Below are 15,891 nucleotides of genomic sequence, written 5' to 3'. Positions count from 1 at the left end.
ACATGAGGCTTCTATAGATAGTTATGTGCAGTGAAGCCTTGAAAGTATTTTATTACATGAGCTCTTCAGGTGAACTGCCATACATAGAATGCCTTACAGCTTTCTGTCTGCACTTCACCAGTCCTGAATTACAAGTAGGAAGTTATCCTCTGGATTCTATGTAGTGGGAACACAGCTGTATAAAGCACATTGGTTTCCATGCCATGTTCCTCTGTGCCTAATTTTCTTGCTTTTTCCTTTCTAGCTGCAGTATTGAAATATGAAAACAATGTCATGAACATCAGGCAGTTTAACTGTTCTCCACACCCCTACTGGCTCCCAAACTTTATGGATGTTTTCACATGGTCTTTGCCTTTTGTTGGGGAAAAAGGTAAGAAAGGGAAATGTCCACACACCTTTTCCTCTAGCGTGAGCCTCTCTTTGTTGGTTCAGAATGTTTCTCTCAAAATATTATCAGAAATGTTTGCTAATTTTGTTTCCTCCAAAGATTTGTTGTTGTTGTTGTTATTGTTGTTGAGATAGGGAGGGCCAGGGATTTAGCTCAGTGGTTCCACCACCTGCCCCACAAGCACAAGGACCCAGTTGAGTTCAATCCCCGGTGCCAAAAAAAACCCAAAAAAACCCAACAAGATAGGGTGTCATTGTGTAGTTCAGGCTGGCCTTGAACTCACTATGTAGTCTATGCTGGCCTTGAACTCACAGCAATGCTCCTGCCTCAGCCTTCCAAGTACTGGGATTACAGGCATGCACCACCATGCCTAGCCCTCTAAAGATTTTTTTTTTTTTTTAGTTTTTTGAGATAGGGTCTTGCTGTGTGGTCCAGGCTGGCCTTGAACTCATGGCAATCCTCCTCCCTCAGCCTCCTTAGTGCTGAGATTACAGGTTTGTACCACCAGCCCAGCTCCTCCAAGGATTTTTAATTGGTTCTTAAATGTCAGTGCTAGTATATTACAGATTTCTTATTCTAAATAAGTAGCTGTCCTACCATGATAAAGTCCTACACCATCCCTTCAATGCTGAAGAGGTTTAAATAAGATTTATTATCTTTAGAATTTTATTTGCACAGCTACACAAATAAGCTATGCAAATATAAAATAAGCATGTTGGATCTAGGCCTGTTGATGTAATGTATTTGAAAAATGGGAAGACATTTTTTCATGCATATATCCAAAAAAAGGCTCTAGACAACATTCTAATAAAATCAAGTAATTTTACAACAGCATCTTCAAAGACTTTTACTGGAGCAAGAAATCTACCTGAATTCTCTGTAAATCTGATGATCTACATTTAATGTTAATGTTTTATAGCTACAGCTGTGTGTGTGTGTGTGTGTGTGTGTGTGTGTGTGTGTGTGTGTGTGTGTGTTCCTGGAGAGTGAACCCAGGGAGCATTGAACTATGCTGTCAGCCCTTTTTACTTTTTTCTTTTATTTTGAGACAGAATCTCTCTAAGTTTCCCTGGCTGGCCTAAAACTTGCAATCCTCCTGCCTCAGCCTTCTTATCAGCTAGGATTATAAGCATGTGCCGCAATACCCAGCTATAGCTATTCTTAATAATATAGTGACAAATAATTTTTATCTGTATTTGTTTGGTATGTATACACATTATTTGAGAAAAAGTCCCTTACTAATTATGTATATTTTGGGTGCTTTTGCCTCACACAGTCACAGAGATGCTGGTTAACATTCTGAACATATGCTCTGATGATGAACTCATGTCTGACGATGAAGCAGAAGGTAAACTTTCTACATTTAAACTAGCAACTAGGAAGTTTAGAGTTGGGTTTTAGTTTATCTTGAGTCATTTTATTTCTGTTATTAAAGTAAAACTGTTCACTGTAGAAAAATAAAATTTGAAAAATATGGAAACATAAATAGGTAAAAATATTCACTAATAATTCTACCATCTCATAGATGTTCCCCATTGACATCTTGATGTTAGTTATCTTGTGTCTTTGTGTATGTTTTTTCCTCCCATTTTTTATTCACAAAAAGTCATGTAATGGCATTATAAACATTTACTTTTTTAAAAAGATTAATTTCTAATGATTACATAGTTGTCTTTGTTGATCATTCTTTGTACTAACCAGTCTCATCTTGTAAACTGGATTTTTTTTTCAAGTTTTTGGTATAAAAACCTCTACTGTTTTGAAATTTGTACAGTGATCTTTCCCCATGTCCTCTCTAACCCCCCAACCCTGGCACTGGGGATTGAAATGAGAGAGTGCTGAGCTACATCTCCAGCCCTTTTTATTTTATTTTGAGACAAGGTCTTGCTTAGTTACCCAGGCTGGCCTTGAACAAATATAATTCAGGTGGTGGGGGCCAGGAATTTAGCTCAGTGGTTCCGGCACCTGCCTTGTAAGTGCAAGGTCCCGAGTTCAATCCCTGGTACCAAAAAAAATAATAATTCAGGTGGTGGTATATGATATGAAAGAAAGTAAAGCAGTATTAGAAAACCAAAAATAACATTGGCTTGATTATTTCCATAGGATAAATTTCTATAAATTGCTTATCTGTATCAATTAATACTTAAAATTTTAGGGCCGGGAATGTAGCTCAGTGTTAAGCACTTGCATAAACATGCAAAGCCCTGGATCGGTCCCCAGCACCTCTCAAAATAGAATTTAAATCTGGCCTCTAGAAAGGCCATACATTTTACATTTGTGTGTGTGATTCACAGTGCTGTCTCCAGTGCAGCTTCTTACACTTGTTACTGCCTGGTGTTTTAAAACTTGATTCATACTTTTATGATGACAAATGAATATTCTTTTCTTGTGGTTATTTGGCTCATTTCTCTTTTGTGGATGTTAATTCATATCTTCTATCCACCTTTCTACTGGGTTATGCACATATTTTTCCTTACAGTGTGTGAAGGATCCTTATGTAGTAACATTTTGTTGTATATGTAGCCAAGTATTTTTTCCTTGTGTGTTGTCAGAGGTTTGCTTTCAAAGGTGCGTCCTAACTTGTCTGAGAATTCAGGAGACTAGAGAGGTGGTAGTCACCTGAACACCTGCCTCTGACTCATTCTCTCCAGGCTCTGTGCTAAGGGGATTCAGTCAGCTGTTAGGATAAACCACCCTCTTGGTGGAGAAAGTCTAGCTCACTTGGGGATAGAGAGGAGGCTTCCGTATGTATTTATGCTTCAGATTTCACATGGAAAGTCAGGAGCTTGTGAGTACCTTTACTTATGAGTTAGGAGATCACTACGGGGAGGCAGTTCTTGAGGAAATGGTGCATCCGAGTGAAAAAATAAAAATAATGATAAGACTTTAAGTTAGGGAAGATAAAATATGCAAGAATCCAATTTAGTAAAATTCATATTCAAATCTAAATGGAAATAGAAGTAAAAAATATTATAAACTCTATAATATGTGGTAAGAAAGGACTTTTGTTTTGTTTTTGTTTTTGTTTTTTAACTTTTGTGCTCAAGTTGTTCTCTTGCCTCAGGCTCCCAAGTGCTGGGACTACAAGCTTGTGCCTGGTTCTAATAAATTCTTGATTACTATAAGGATGTACTTAGAAAAGGATGCCAAAAGTTGCATGTGGGATATTTATTGAAGTTTTATTTTTAATGACAAAAGGTTCAAAACAACTTAAATGTCCCTCAGTAGATAGGTGGGTCAACCAGTGATGAGTATGATGGGACATCATTTGAGTGCCTACTTGGGATATTGTTTCCCTTATACAAGCCTCCTTTCTCAGCTTCCCTCCTAGTTAGCACCTATTTAGCTTCTTGTTACTTTGTTGTGGAAAACATTTCTGACCTCCCTGACCAGATCCAGTAACCTTGTTAATGTTTTTTGTTTTTGTTTTCGTTTTTTGCGGGACCAAGGACCTTGCACTTGCCAGGCAGGCACAGTGCCACCGAGCTACATCCCCAGCCCACCCCTGTTTTTATATCAACCTTGACTGCTAAAATAGCTAGAAAAGCAAAAGGAAATATTTTCAAGTTACTTTAATGGTATCATAAAACTGACAAAGTAGTAAAAACTACCAGGCTGAGACCTGGGAAAAGACAGAAATCCAGAGAGGTTAGACCAGTGGTGGCGAACTTATGGCATGTCTGCTGCAGTGGCCTCTTAACAATTTGCTATCACTGGGTTAGACCAACATTTTGTACCATTTCTCTTCTAAGTACATTCATGAATTTCAGAAGATGGGGCTAAGGTTGAGCAGCTCTCTTCATAGTCTTGTGTGGCTAAGCTAAAAATGTTGGGGCTTAGGGCTTGCTAAGGATGAGGTGAGGGCTAAAGAGCTTCTGTTTGTTGGTTTAGGACACTCAGAAGGGCTGCATGTATGTGACAGGAAGGAGGAGCCACATGTAGGATAGCCCTGGAAGGGAATGTGGCCCGCCATCACCATCATTTCAGCGCCTGAAATTTAAGGTGATCCCACTCACCTGGCGAAAAGCAGTCTCTGTACACTTAACATCATGTAGGGCCTTAAACGATTTTTACAGTCTTTCCAAGACAGTATGTGTCTGGTGACCAAAAACAACTTGGCAGTTGAGGAGCTATTACAACTTGAATGAGAACCCCAGAAACAGCAAGAAAAAAAAGCAGACCCTCCGGGTTCTCCAGACTTTGAGTTTATCACATCAAAGTTTTAAAAATACCTGTGCTAAATCCAAGACATACTTGATTATTGTGTTCAAGGACATACAAGATTAGATTGAAAGAAAATTTTGACAGAGAAGTGTGAATTATAAAAGAAGATGTGACAGATTTGATAAAACACCAAAAAGAATGTTTTAGGACTGAAAAGTAAAACAAAAAACTCAACAGATGAATTAACTGCAGATGATAAACCAAACATGATCTGGAAATAGATCAGAAGAAACAGTCTAGAATGAAGCATTAAGAGAAGAAAGGACAGCATAAAAACAGAGCATAAGAAACAGTAAATACAGTGAATAAGCAAGTGTACATGTATTTGGAGTCCCAGAGAAAAGAGAGGGAAAATGGGTAGAAGTAATATTTGAAAAAATAAGGGATAAAGGAAAGAAGGAAAAAAGACAAAAAAAGTTTCTACTGTTTATAATGTAGAATATCTTCATGACCTTAGGGTGGAAAGTAATTTCTTAAATAGGTCACAAAAAGCACTAAACATACAGGAAACTATTGTAAAGTGGACAACAAAGCTGGCTGTGGTGGTGCCTACCTGTAATCCCAGAACTCAGGAGGCTGAGACAGGAGGATCGGCATGAATTTGAGGCCACCCTGGGCTACATAGTAAGTTCAAAGCCAGCCTGAACTACATAGCCAGACCCTCTTTCAAAAAAATGTAAATATACACATATTACTTACATGCAACATTTAAATAAGAACTTGTTTTTACCCAGCATTCTATTAAGCTGGGAATCTACTTAACAGAAATATATGCAGCAAAGAGAAATGTTGCAGGAATACTCACAACAGCAGCCTAATCCATAGTAGCCAAAAATTAGGAGTCAGCCTAAATGACTGTGGACAGTAAAAAAATAAACTGTGGCATGTTCACATAGTGGAATAGTACACGATGATGAAAATGGACTACAGCAACGTGGAAAAACATGGATGAATCTTTCAAACATAGTGTTGAGCAAATGAAGCAAGGCCAAAAAATGCATTCAGTTGTTCCAGTTATGTAAAATTCTAAAGCAGTTAAAACTGTAGCACTTGTGGGTGCATGCTTACATAATACACTGTAAAGAACAGCAAGACAGTGATTCCACTGAAAGTCAAGAGAATTATTTCCTTTGGGAAGGAGAGAAACTGAGTATGGGAGGCCCTTCTGGGGAACAGACAATGAATGATCTGTTTATTGACCTGAGTGATGGTTATGTAGGCATTTGTTTTTTAATAAATCAGTGAGTTAGACATTGGTGTACTTTTATGTATGTTTGTTACACATCACCATTAAAAAGGTTAAAAAAAAGTTGTATACCTATGAAAGTGGGGCGATTTTTGTAAAAATATTTGGGAACTGGAAAAACAAATGCATTACTATTATGGATTTAGCCGATTCAGGAAAGCTAAAGCCCAGTTTAGCAGTAGGGAATGCTGGGTTCTAGTACCAGTTGGGAATTGATGGGGAGGGTTAGGGTTGGTAGTGACCCATGTAAGTAGATTGGTTGAAAGCCTTTTGCAAAGCAAGTAAGGTCCTAGTTGCCCCTGAGCAACTGACTGCCTCTTTTCCAGGTCTGGAGGTGCATCCCTAAAAAGCATAACCCAAAAGGTTTCTGGGCTAGGAGAACAGTTCAGCACATCAGTATCTAAAACAGATGAGATATGTGACCCGCGCCAGCCGTGGCCACTCAGTGCAGTCCTCAACCAGCAGCCAGGAAGGTTTCATGCCCCTCACACTGAAGCCCAGCAAAGCCTGGGGTCAGCAGACACCTGAGCAGTCTCTCTTAGACAAAACAAAAACCACAAAAGGCAACTGGAATGCATTTAAAATTCTAAAAGCTTAGAGCTTAATAATAGGAAAATATCCCCTGAAAAATAGTAGAAGACAGTGAGTTCATTAAACAAAATTACAATATTCTTATTAAGAGATTCATGAACTATTCTGCCCTTTGTTTCTGTTCCTTGTTTGTTCCACAAATATCTTTTTCTTTGTCTAATGTGATTTTCGTGATGAGAGTAGAAAATGTTAAATAATAGTTGGGAAATGATGCAGAACATGAGACATTTAAGAAATGGGAGAAACAACTGAGAGAAGGAATCTATTTAACATTTAGCTTGCTCTTGGTGCATTTCACTTTGATTTTTTTCTCTCTTTCATGTACTTACATTCTCTTCTCGTATTTCTATCTCCATTTCTTGTTTCTTGGTGTGTCTTCTCCCTGAAGATCTCTACATTTCAAGCTTTCAGAAAGGTATCCAACTGAAATGTGTTAAGAGCTTAATACTCGCTGTCTATCCTGCTGCAGTCTATTGGGTAGACCTTTTTAGTTGGTAGTTGACCAGTTTCACACTGCCCTCCGTCCTCCCCTTCAGTGGTAATGTCTCTGTTTTCTCTGGACCTGCTGCTTGTTTCAGCAGGACATTGAGAGCTGGAGGCGAGGAAGGAATGGCTGTTTCTTTTTCTGACTTGAATGCTGTCACCTGGTGCATGCCTGGACCTTGACTTCTCATGTGTGGGCCATTTCCTAGATCTTAGATGAGGAGAACAAGCCATGAACTCTTGGGTTAATATTTTCTATGCTGCTTTTTAAAATACCTTAGCCATCCATGTAGTTTGTACTGCACAGTTGTCCATAGTACCCTGAGGAAATAACTCACTGGTATGAGTAAGTGAAGATGATAGTGTGAAAGTAGCCCTTGCTGGGTTCAGGAGAACTAGCTGGACCTTGTGTTCACTGCAGAAAACAGCTGCTCAAGTGACCACTTCCCTTTGGCAGACAAACCCTGCATCCTATGGTGGCCCACTGCATTCTCAAAAGAGGTCTTTGCCATAGCAGCTGTCTTTGTGAGGTTGTGTGTGTGTGTGTGTGTGTGTGTGTGTGTGTTTTCCATTCTTCACTATTTTCTACATTTCAGAACCAAACGTTCCCACCCCTCATAGATCCACTCAGTCTTTTTTTTTTTTTTTTTTTGGTGGCTCCTTCATTCTTTACTTCACCTTTTTCTCTTCTGGGCTATTTTTTTTCTCTTGCTTCTTAGCTGGGATTTTTGTTTGTTTAAACAAGCTTAGGCCTTAATTTCTCTTTTAAAAATAACAAAAAAGACACTTTATCCTGTGTTTTTTAAAAGCCAACCTGTTATATATTCTTTTAACTCACGTATTTGTATTCTCTAAGGAGGCACTTCAGTTCGAAAAGAGATCATCAAGAATAAAATCAGAGCCATTGGGAAGATGGCCCGGGTCTTTTCAGTTCTGCGGTAAGGATCAGTCTGTCATTACAGTGTGAGATAGAGGCGCTTTGAAAGCACATTAGAAGGTGATTTTAGAGTAGTTCCTTTAGAATTGGAATTTGGTATTGGAACCACAGGTCTTTCGAGTTGAGGGCACATTGAACAGATACACGTGTTAAAGTGACTAAAAATGTTCAAGCAAGCATTCGTGTGATACTAGGGAATGTAGTGGTTGAGTGGAGATTTCAGAGCCAGATTTGCCTGTGTTCAAACTGAATGTGCCTCTTAGCTGTGTGCCCTTGGGTTTAATCTGTGCCTGCATTTCGATATCTGTAAAATAGAGATAATAAAAGGACCTAGCTCACAAGGTTGTTACGTGGAAATGCCTAGTTATAAATACCTTGGTTGACAATCAAAAATGCCTGGTTGTTTAAAATTGGAATATTTGTAGAAAACCTCTTCTCGGAGTCAGGGGCTGGTTGGAAGTAGAGGTGTCTGTCCTGTCCATGCCTCTTTTTTTAACCTTCCTTTGTGTGTTGTTGAGTGGCTGGGTGGGAGCTCCCTGGCGTTAACCAGGGCTCTGGTGTTCTTTGCAGGGAAGAGAGTGAGAGTGTGCTGACCCTCAAGGGCCTCACGCCCACAGGCACACTCCCTCTGGGCGTCCTTTCAGGAGGAAAGCAGACGATTGAGACTGGTGAGTATGAGGTGCTCTGTTCACTCAATGCTTGCAGCCAAAATAAAATTGGAAAGGAGGGCTGCTTTTAGTAAAAGGCGCTGGAGCAATGGATAGCCATTGGGGAAGATGAATCTTGAGCCCTAACCTCCCTCTGTACACCATCCCTAATTCTAACTGGATCACAACTTAAATGTAAAAGCTAAAAAAATAAGACTTGTAGAACAAAGTATGGAGATTAGGCATTATGGTAGGCAGAGTCTTTGAGTAGGACACAAAAACACTAACCATAAAAGAAAACAATTAGGAAATTGAATTTCATTAAAATAGTGTCTCTTAGCTGGGTGTGGTGCCGCAGGTAGCTGTCAGCTACTCTGGAGTCTGAGGTGGGAGGGTAACCTGAGCCCGTGAGTTCAAGACCAACCTGAAGAATATAGTGAGACTCGTCTTAAAGTAACTTTTTTTTGTAAAAATACATGATTAAGAGAGGGAAAAGGCAAGCCACAAACAGAACTTATTAAAAATACATATGTCTAACCAAGAATTTAATCAGAATAAAGACTTAAAGATTTAAAAGATCTAATAATTTTAACAGGCACTTCACAAAAGGATGTCAAAATGGCCAGTAAGCATATCAAAAGATACTGTAGTTATTCTTCTGGGAAACAGATATTAAAACCACAGTGAGATGTCACTGCATACCATTAGAATGAGTAGACATTTAAAATCTGACAAGAAGCCACACATGGTGGCACATGCCTATAATCCTAGCACTCAGGAGGCTAAGGCAGGAGGATCACCCTGAGTTCAAGGCCAGTCTGGACTACAAAGTGAGTTCAAGACCAATCTGAACTATGTAGTAAGACCCTTTCTCAAAAAACCTAAATGAAATAAATATCAAATAAAATCTGACAAGCCCAAATATTGATGCATTTGTGGAGAACTAGAACTGGAGATATGTTGGTGGGCTTGTAAAAGGGGTTCAACCACTTCAGCAAACTATTAGGCAGTAAAGCGAAATGTGTGTCTACCCCACAACCTTGCAGTATATACCTGGCATATATCCAAGAGAAATTGGCACACATGTCCACCAAAGGATGAGCATAAGAATGTTCTCATAGGTTTATTTATAATAGCTCCAAACTGAAAATGACCCCAATGTCCATTGATAGTAGAATAGATAAACCATGTTATATTTATACAATGGCACACTATTCAGCAATTTTTAAATAATCTATTATGGATACATGCAATAAATAGTTGAATCTCATAGATGACATGGTCAACTAATAAAGCCAGACATGGGTTGGGGATGTAGGCCTTGGGTTCATTTTCCAGCACCACAAAAATTAATAATAAAAGCCAGAAAGACCGTGGACTGTCTGATGTATCTGATGTTTAAGAACAGCAGGCTAGGGCCGGGGATCTAGCTCAGTGGTTCCACAGCCTGCCTTGCAAGCACAAGGACCTGAGTTCAATCCCCGGTACCAAAAAAAAAAAAAAAAAAAAAAAAAAAGAACAGCAGGCTAAGCAATGGCACAAGAAGTCAGAGTGACACTTCCTCTGGTGGGAGGATATTGACCCAGGGGGCACAGAGACTCTGGAGCTTGGGATGTGCTGCATCATGTCTGGGGACATGTGTGTTATGTAGGATTTGGGCACACGATACAGTTCATGTGCATACTTTATACCTCAGTGAGGAAACAGTCTGGAAGATTTGTCTCCAGTACAGCAAGAGTTTGCTTCTGGCCTGAGCCATGCTTTCCTCCAGTGTCACAGTCCCCTCTTCAGTCAAAGCATTCATTCTAAAAATTATGTGAGATCCGGTGTGGTAGTGCATGCCTGTAATCCTAACACTCAGAAAGCTGAGTCAGGAGGATCACCATGAGTTTGAGGCCAGCTTGAACTATATAGCGAGACCCTGTCTCAAAACAAAGACAAGTAAATATCATGTGAACACTGGGTTCTGAGTAGAGCGCTTTATGGAATTAAGGAATGAAGAGACTGATGTTTGTCAGAATGTGCATAGAACTAGTCAAACAGGGCAGAAACAAGAGATGACACTTGAATGACTCACTGTAGCGTGGAAACTGGAACTCAGGCATTAATCTCTTGAAGTTTCACTGCTTTGTTTCCCTTGTTTTACTGATTTGTTCCTGAAGTTTTTGTGTGTGTGTGTTTTTCCCCCTCTCTTGCTATTCTGCCACTTATAGGAATTTTTTTTTTTTTTGGTACCGGGGATCTAACTCAGGACCTCGTGCTTGCAAGGCAGGCACTGGCACCAGTGAGCTAAATCCCCAGCCCCAGGAATTCTTTTCCTTTTGTACAAATCTCAACTCCTGTTGACTGAAAGGAATAATTTTTTTCTTTTATAGGCTTGAATTCCTGCTTTTCTTTCAGATTGAATACTGAGATGTGAGACTTCAGCTATTTAGAAGGAAGATTGAACATTTTATCCGTGGATGTATATAATTTTGTTCTTTTTCTCTTTCTTTTCTTTTCTTTTTTTTTTAAGAGCCAGGGTGTTGCTCCATTGGCCAGGCTGGACTTGAACTCCTGTGCTCAAGCAGTCCCCCATCTTGCCCTTCTGAGTAGCTGGGACTGTAGGCATATACCGCCTCACCCAGCTCATTTTCTTAATTCCTTTCGTTTCACAGAAAAGCCCCGTAAGCTGTTGTTTCAGATTAAGATTTTCTCTCAAATGTGCAGATTTTTTTTTTTTAAGCAAAATGCTTTTCCATCTTTGTTTTTATTTGGTACTTAGTCATGTGAGATGTTCTGAGAACAGCGCTGACAAGGACATTTTAATGTAAAGGGAAGTAACATGGGTGAAGAAAGAGAAATGTCCTATAGCAGTCTTTCTTGAAGTTTTGAAAATTGGTTGATCCACAAAGTTCTTTTAACCTAAGCCAATCTAGACCTTGAAACAGCAAATCTACAAGTCAAGGGCAAGTAACAAAAAGAATTTTATAGATGTGTTATTTGGGGATTTCTTTATTTATAACAATTATTAGTCATCTTTTAGGGTGTTCCCCGTGTACCCAGTTTCTCTTCATTCCTGATCACTTTAGGATTTGTTATCGATACTTCTGAAACTGTTGGAAATCTTCAAGAATGTTTAAGAACAAAACTAAAGTTGTTGCCAACTTTTCAGAGCTTCTCGTTGATTGACAGGAAATGAGTTTGGTTTGTCATTTTCACATCAGAGTCCCAGTGCCATAAGCTTGTGGGCAAATGGGACTGAGCTGGAGCTCAGTTATATTGTTAGTAAAACTTTCCTTGAAGAGCTTTCAACCAACAGTAGCCCTTATGACCTTACAACTATGTCCATTTACACCTTACCTTCTTCCAAGAGAGGTTGAATGAGTTACAGTATACGTACAACAGAGTGAAGTAAATAAATGTGCCTGGAAATTGGAGCATAAAAGGTATTAAAGGAAATCCAACAGCCAGCCACGAGTTTGACACCAAAATCGAGAAGAAAGCCAAGAACAGAACAAAATTCACAAAGACCATGTGATTAAAAAATGAATTATAAATCAGACTGCCTCAAACTTGTAAAAGTTCTAAGAGCCAGGTGTAGTGGTGTGTGCCCGTCATCCCAGCACTTGGGAGGCTGAGGTAGGAGGATCACTGCAAGTTCAAGGCTGGGCTGAAATACGTAGCAGGACTCTGTCTAAAAATAAATAAATAAAATAAAGATTTTATTCTACAAGTGGAACTATCAAGAAAATAAGACAACCCATAGAATTATGAAAATATTTTCAAATCATATATTTCATAAGGGACTCTTGCCTAGAAAATATAAAGAACTCTTACAACTAAATAAAAAGACATCACAACTAAATATGGGTAAAGAATTTGAATTGACATTTTTTCAAAGGAGACACAAAAGTGGCCCATGAAGGGATGTTTGACATTGTTAGACATTCCAGAAATGCAGAGCTAAATCATAATCATAATGAGATAGCACTTCACATTCACTAGGATGGCTACAATAAAAAAGATAAGACGTGTTGCTGAGGGCTGGGGGTGTAGGACCAAAGTAAGTAGCTAACTTCATATTGCGTTAGGAAGTTAGCACCATAGATTTTCCTGTCTCTCTTCTCCTAGTGATAAGTAATGCCTCAAGAACAGCAGACTTGCTGCTTGTTATTCTCTGCCACCTCTAACAACATTCAGATTGGAAGAATTGACGGAGTTCACTTATAGGAGCTTCCCACCTTTAAGAAAATTGCTATTGGAGGGATTGGGGAGGTTCTCCTGGCAGAATCTTTCTCGCTACAACCTATAACCTTTTCATATATTAGGGGTTTCGCTGTCTGAAAAATTAAGGTACAAGGAAGTCTCCCTCTTCAGGCTAATTTTTAAATTGTTTCCATTTTGATCCCTGGGTGGGGGCAGGGCGGGGAGGGCTTCCTCGGCCATTGCCCTGAGTGGAAGCCGTGTGGGAGGTTGGGGTCAGCCTTTGCCTTGTCCTGAGCCCACGTGGGCGCATGCATTTCCAGTGGAACTGAGCAGTCCTGTGCCTTTGCCGCTTAGTAGTCCACCTCCAGACAAGAAATAGCCCTTCACTTGCAATGCATTTTTCTCTTTTTCCAAATGCCAGTCTGTTATTCAAAGGCCACTCTTTCAGTAAGTAATTAAAAGGATGGTTGGCTCCCACATAAGTCAGTTGAGAGTAGTAATATGCAATAGTAAATAAGTTTTGTGTAATAGGACCCAGCAGCAGCTCATTAATACCATCCCAGCTTTTGCAAATTCAAACTCGATTGTTAAATTATCTGCAGTGTCACAGCCCTGTAATCCCACCTACTCAGGAGGCTAAGGCAGAAGGGTTCCAAGTTCAAGGCCAGCCTGAGCAATTCAGGGAGACCTTGTCTCAAAATTGAAAGAAAGGATAGGGAGGGGTGCCCTAGAGGTGTAGCTCAGTGGTAGAGCGCCCCTGGGGTTCACTCCCTAGAACTGTAAAAAAATGTATTTGACGAGTAATTTCATTATGTGGTATGAAGATATAAACTAGCAGTTGACTGTTTCAAATGGAGAGAGCAGTGTTCCAGTGCCATCTAAAATGCTAAAAATATGAGAAACTTTCCCGCCTTGCCCCCCACCCCAGCTCCTCGCAGTAATCTCTGGCTTCTCTAACTAGGGGGCTTTCACGGCGATGGGGGAGGCATTCACCCAGGAGGGGCCTGGGTGTCTGTGCTGGCAGCAGAGCTGCTGGTTTACTCACTCTTCTCTGTCTTCATTTTGCATGCCACTGCTCCTGCCCTCTCTCAGCCACAGTAGAAGCGGTAGAGGCCCAGGAAGGTATGGCTGTGTCCTTGGATAGATGTGCTCCTGTGTCTGTCTGCTAGTTTTGAAAGGGTTTCTTAGCATTTCTGATCTCTTGTTATTGCATCACCAGAACTGTAACAGTGAGAAAAGGAATGAACATTCCTAGGCATGTTCACTCTTTATTGGTTTAAACGACCTTCACCACAGCTAAACTCCTTGGTGGGACCTGTCAGTTTGCACACTGTGACTGAAGCTTCAGCAACCGCTGATGCCGGGTGGAGTGGTTTAGCCCCATGTCTCCGCCATGTACAAAAGACATCCAGTGACCAAGGTCGGACAGGGCAACCTCTTTATGTAATGACTCTCAGGTTATTAAGAGCAGAGACTAAAATAGACTAGGATTTCATTTGGTTCATATTTGAGGTTGCCCTAAAACAATTAACCTAAATTATCTTTGTTTCTATGGAGAGATTTTATAAATTTGTGGGTGAAAAACCATTGGAACTGATAAACCTGTTATAAATTTGTTTTATTAGGTAAGGTAGTTGAAAATGGGAATGCCTTCTTTTGACAGTCTAAATTCAGACCAAGTTGAATCAGAAGGAAAATACCTAGAAGCTGTGTTGATGGTTTTTATATTATGTTCAGCTCCTGCTTGTGCAAGATAAAAAGCTGTTTTAAACAAAAAGCTGCTTGTTTCTTCTTTTGTTGTCAATGTGATGTTTGTGCCTGAGGCAGCAACTCTGAGCCAGGCATGGTAGCACACGTCTATAATCCCAGCACTCTGGGAGACTGAAGCAGGAGGATCCCAAGTTTAAGCCTAACCTGGGCAACTTAACAATTTAACAGACCCTGTCTCAAAATAAAAACTAAAGTGGACTGGGGATGTAACTCAAACCAAAGTCCATGGGTTCAATCCCCTGCACTTAAAAAAAGCGCAACTACTCAGTTTTACTATTTAATTTGTTCTGTTATAGTGTTGCCCTTTTTTCTAGCATTGAGCATATTTCTGGCCCACCTTTTCTCAAACTGGGGCTAAGAGCTCCTTTCCTCTTTATCAGTTATATTTCTGCAATGATTAGTCCTATTGAGCTTTTATGAAAATTTCAGTTTCAGCTGCCCTTTCCCTTGAAGGAAGCAAGGGAAAGTTTTAGACAAGGCTGATTGAGTTACATGTTGCCTGTTCCCTTCACCAGATATGTGCTCTACCATCCCCTTTCTGTGTTTTCCCTGGGAGGGTGCTGTGTGTGAAGAACTTGGTTGAGCTGCTGCTTTGTGCCTAACTGAGCACTCTCCACACCCTTTCCTATTTCTGTTTAGCCATCCGAGGGTTTTCACTCCAGCACAAGATCCGGAGTTTTGAAGAAGCCCGGGGACTGGACCGAATTAATGAGCGAATGCCACCTCGGAAAGATACTGGACACGACGGGCCTGCGAAACTGGTGACCCTAGTCCACCCCAACACTGCGCACAGGAGTGACCATGGGAAGAAAACCCAGTGAAGACTCAGTCGTGCTGGGACACAGGTGGATCCCAAGCTTAGGAACAGATTTTATTTATTATCAGAAAATGAAACAAAAACAAACCTGGAGGTGCATTCATAATTTAGTCTGCATTTATTCTGTAAGAAAGGAGAACATTTTATAAATTCTTTTAATTTGTGTTCATTATATACAAAAAGCACATCTGTTTTGTCCCCCCCCTCCCCAATTTTTAGGAAAAAAATCTGATTGTTATCAATGCATATGTGAAGTTTTGTGCTACCAAGGGGGCCTTCCCCTAATAAAGGGCCTTGGAAACTTCAGATCTGGATTTCTGACTTGAACTACATAGCCTTTTATCTTGTTTTTGGAAGGCAATAACATTTATTTCAGACCAATAACTTTTCAAACAGAAGAGAGTTCTTATTTCTTCCTGCTGAGTGCCATAGGGAAAAGGTCTCTTAGATTTCAGTGGCTAAAATTGCTTCTGTTCTGACAGAAAACTAGCTTATACCAGAGCTTCCAAGTAAACAACCCAAACCAGTGATTTTAAGGGCCAGGGAGAATGTTTTTTGTGATAGCCTACTCTCTTCTGGACTCTCGGTTCCTTTTAACAT

At 40.0% G+C, this 15,891-nt stretch overlaps 1 protein-coding gene across 8 annotated transcripts in view; it reads left to right on the top strand.

Moving 5' to 3' along the window:
• The window catches only part of Ppp3cc (protein phosphatase 3 catalytic subunit gamma), a 78,792-nt gene extending 63,195 nt beyond the window's left edge, over positions 1–15,597 (top strand). For 2 of the 8 annotated variants that reach the window (XM_087216841.1, XM_087216843.1), the window contains 7 exons: positions 245–370; positions 1,665–1,736; positions 6,838–6,864; positions 7,789–7,870; positions 8,440–8,537; positions 13,797–13,826; positions 15,114–15,597. In XM_087216841.1, the coding sequence (XP_087072967.1) occupies positions 245–370; positions 1,665–1,736; positions 6,838–6,864; positions 7,789–7,870; positions 8,440–8,537; positions 13,797–13,826; positions 15,114–15,295 (617 nt within the window). In that variant the 3' untranslated portion in view covers positions 15,296–15,597. The remainder of the gene's footprint in view (positions 1–244; positions 371–1,664; positions 1,737–6,837; positions 6,865–7,788; positions 7,871–8,439; positions 8,538–13,796; positions 13,827–15,113) is intronic. The other 6 variants (XM_004848308.3, XM_021261248.2, XM_087216842.1 and 3 more) reach the window with 5 other exon arrangements.
• The last annotated feature ends 294 nt before the right edge of the window (positions 15,598–15,891 follow it).

Source organism: Heterocephalus glaber, unplaced genomic scaffold, assembly GCF_053883595.1.
Source record: "Heterocephalus glaber isolate CG9 unplaced genomic scaffold, H.glaber_assembly_v1.0 deba00001460, whole genome shotgun sequence".
Lineage (NCBI taxonomy): Eukaryota > Metazoa > Chordata > Mammalia > Rodentia > Bathyergidae > Heterocephalus > Heterocephalus glaber.
Note: the sequence above shows the minus strand (reverse complement) of the source record. Positions and strands in the feature narration are given on the sequence as shown.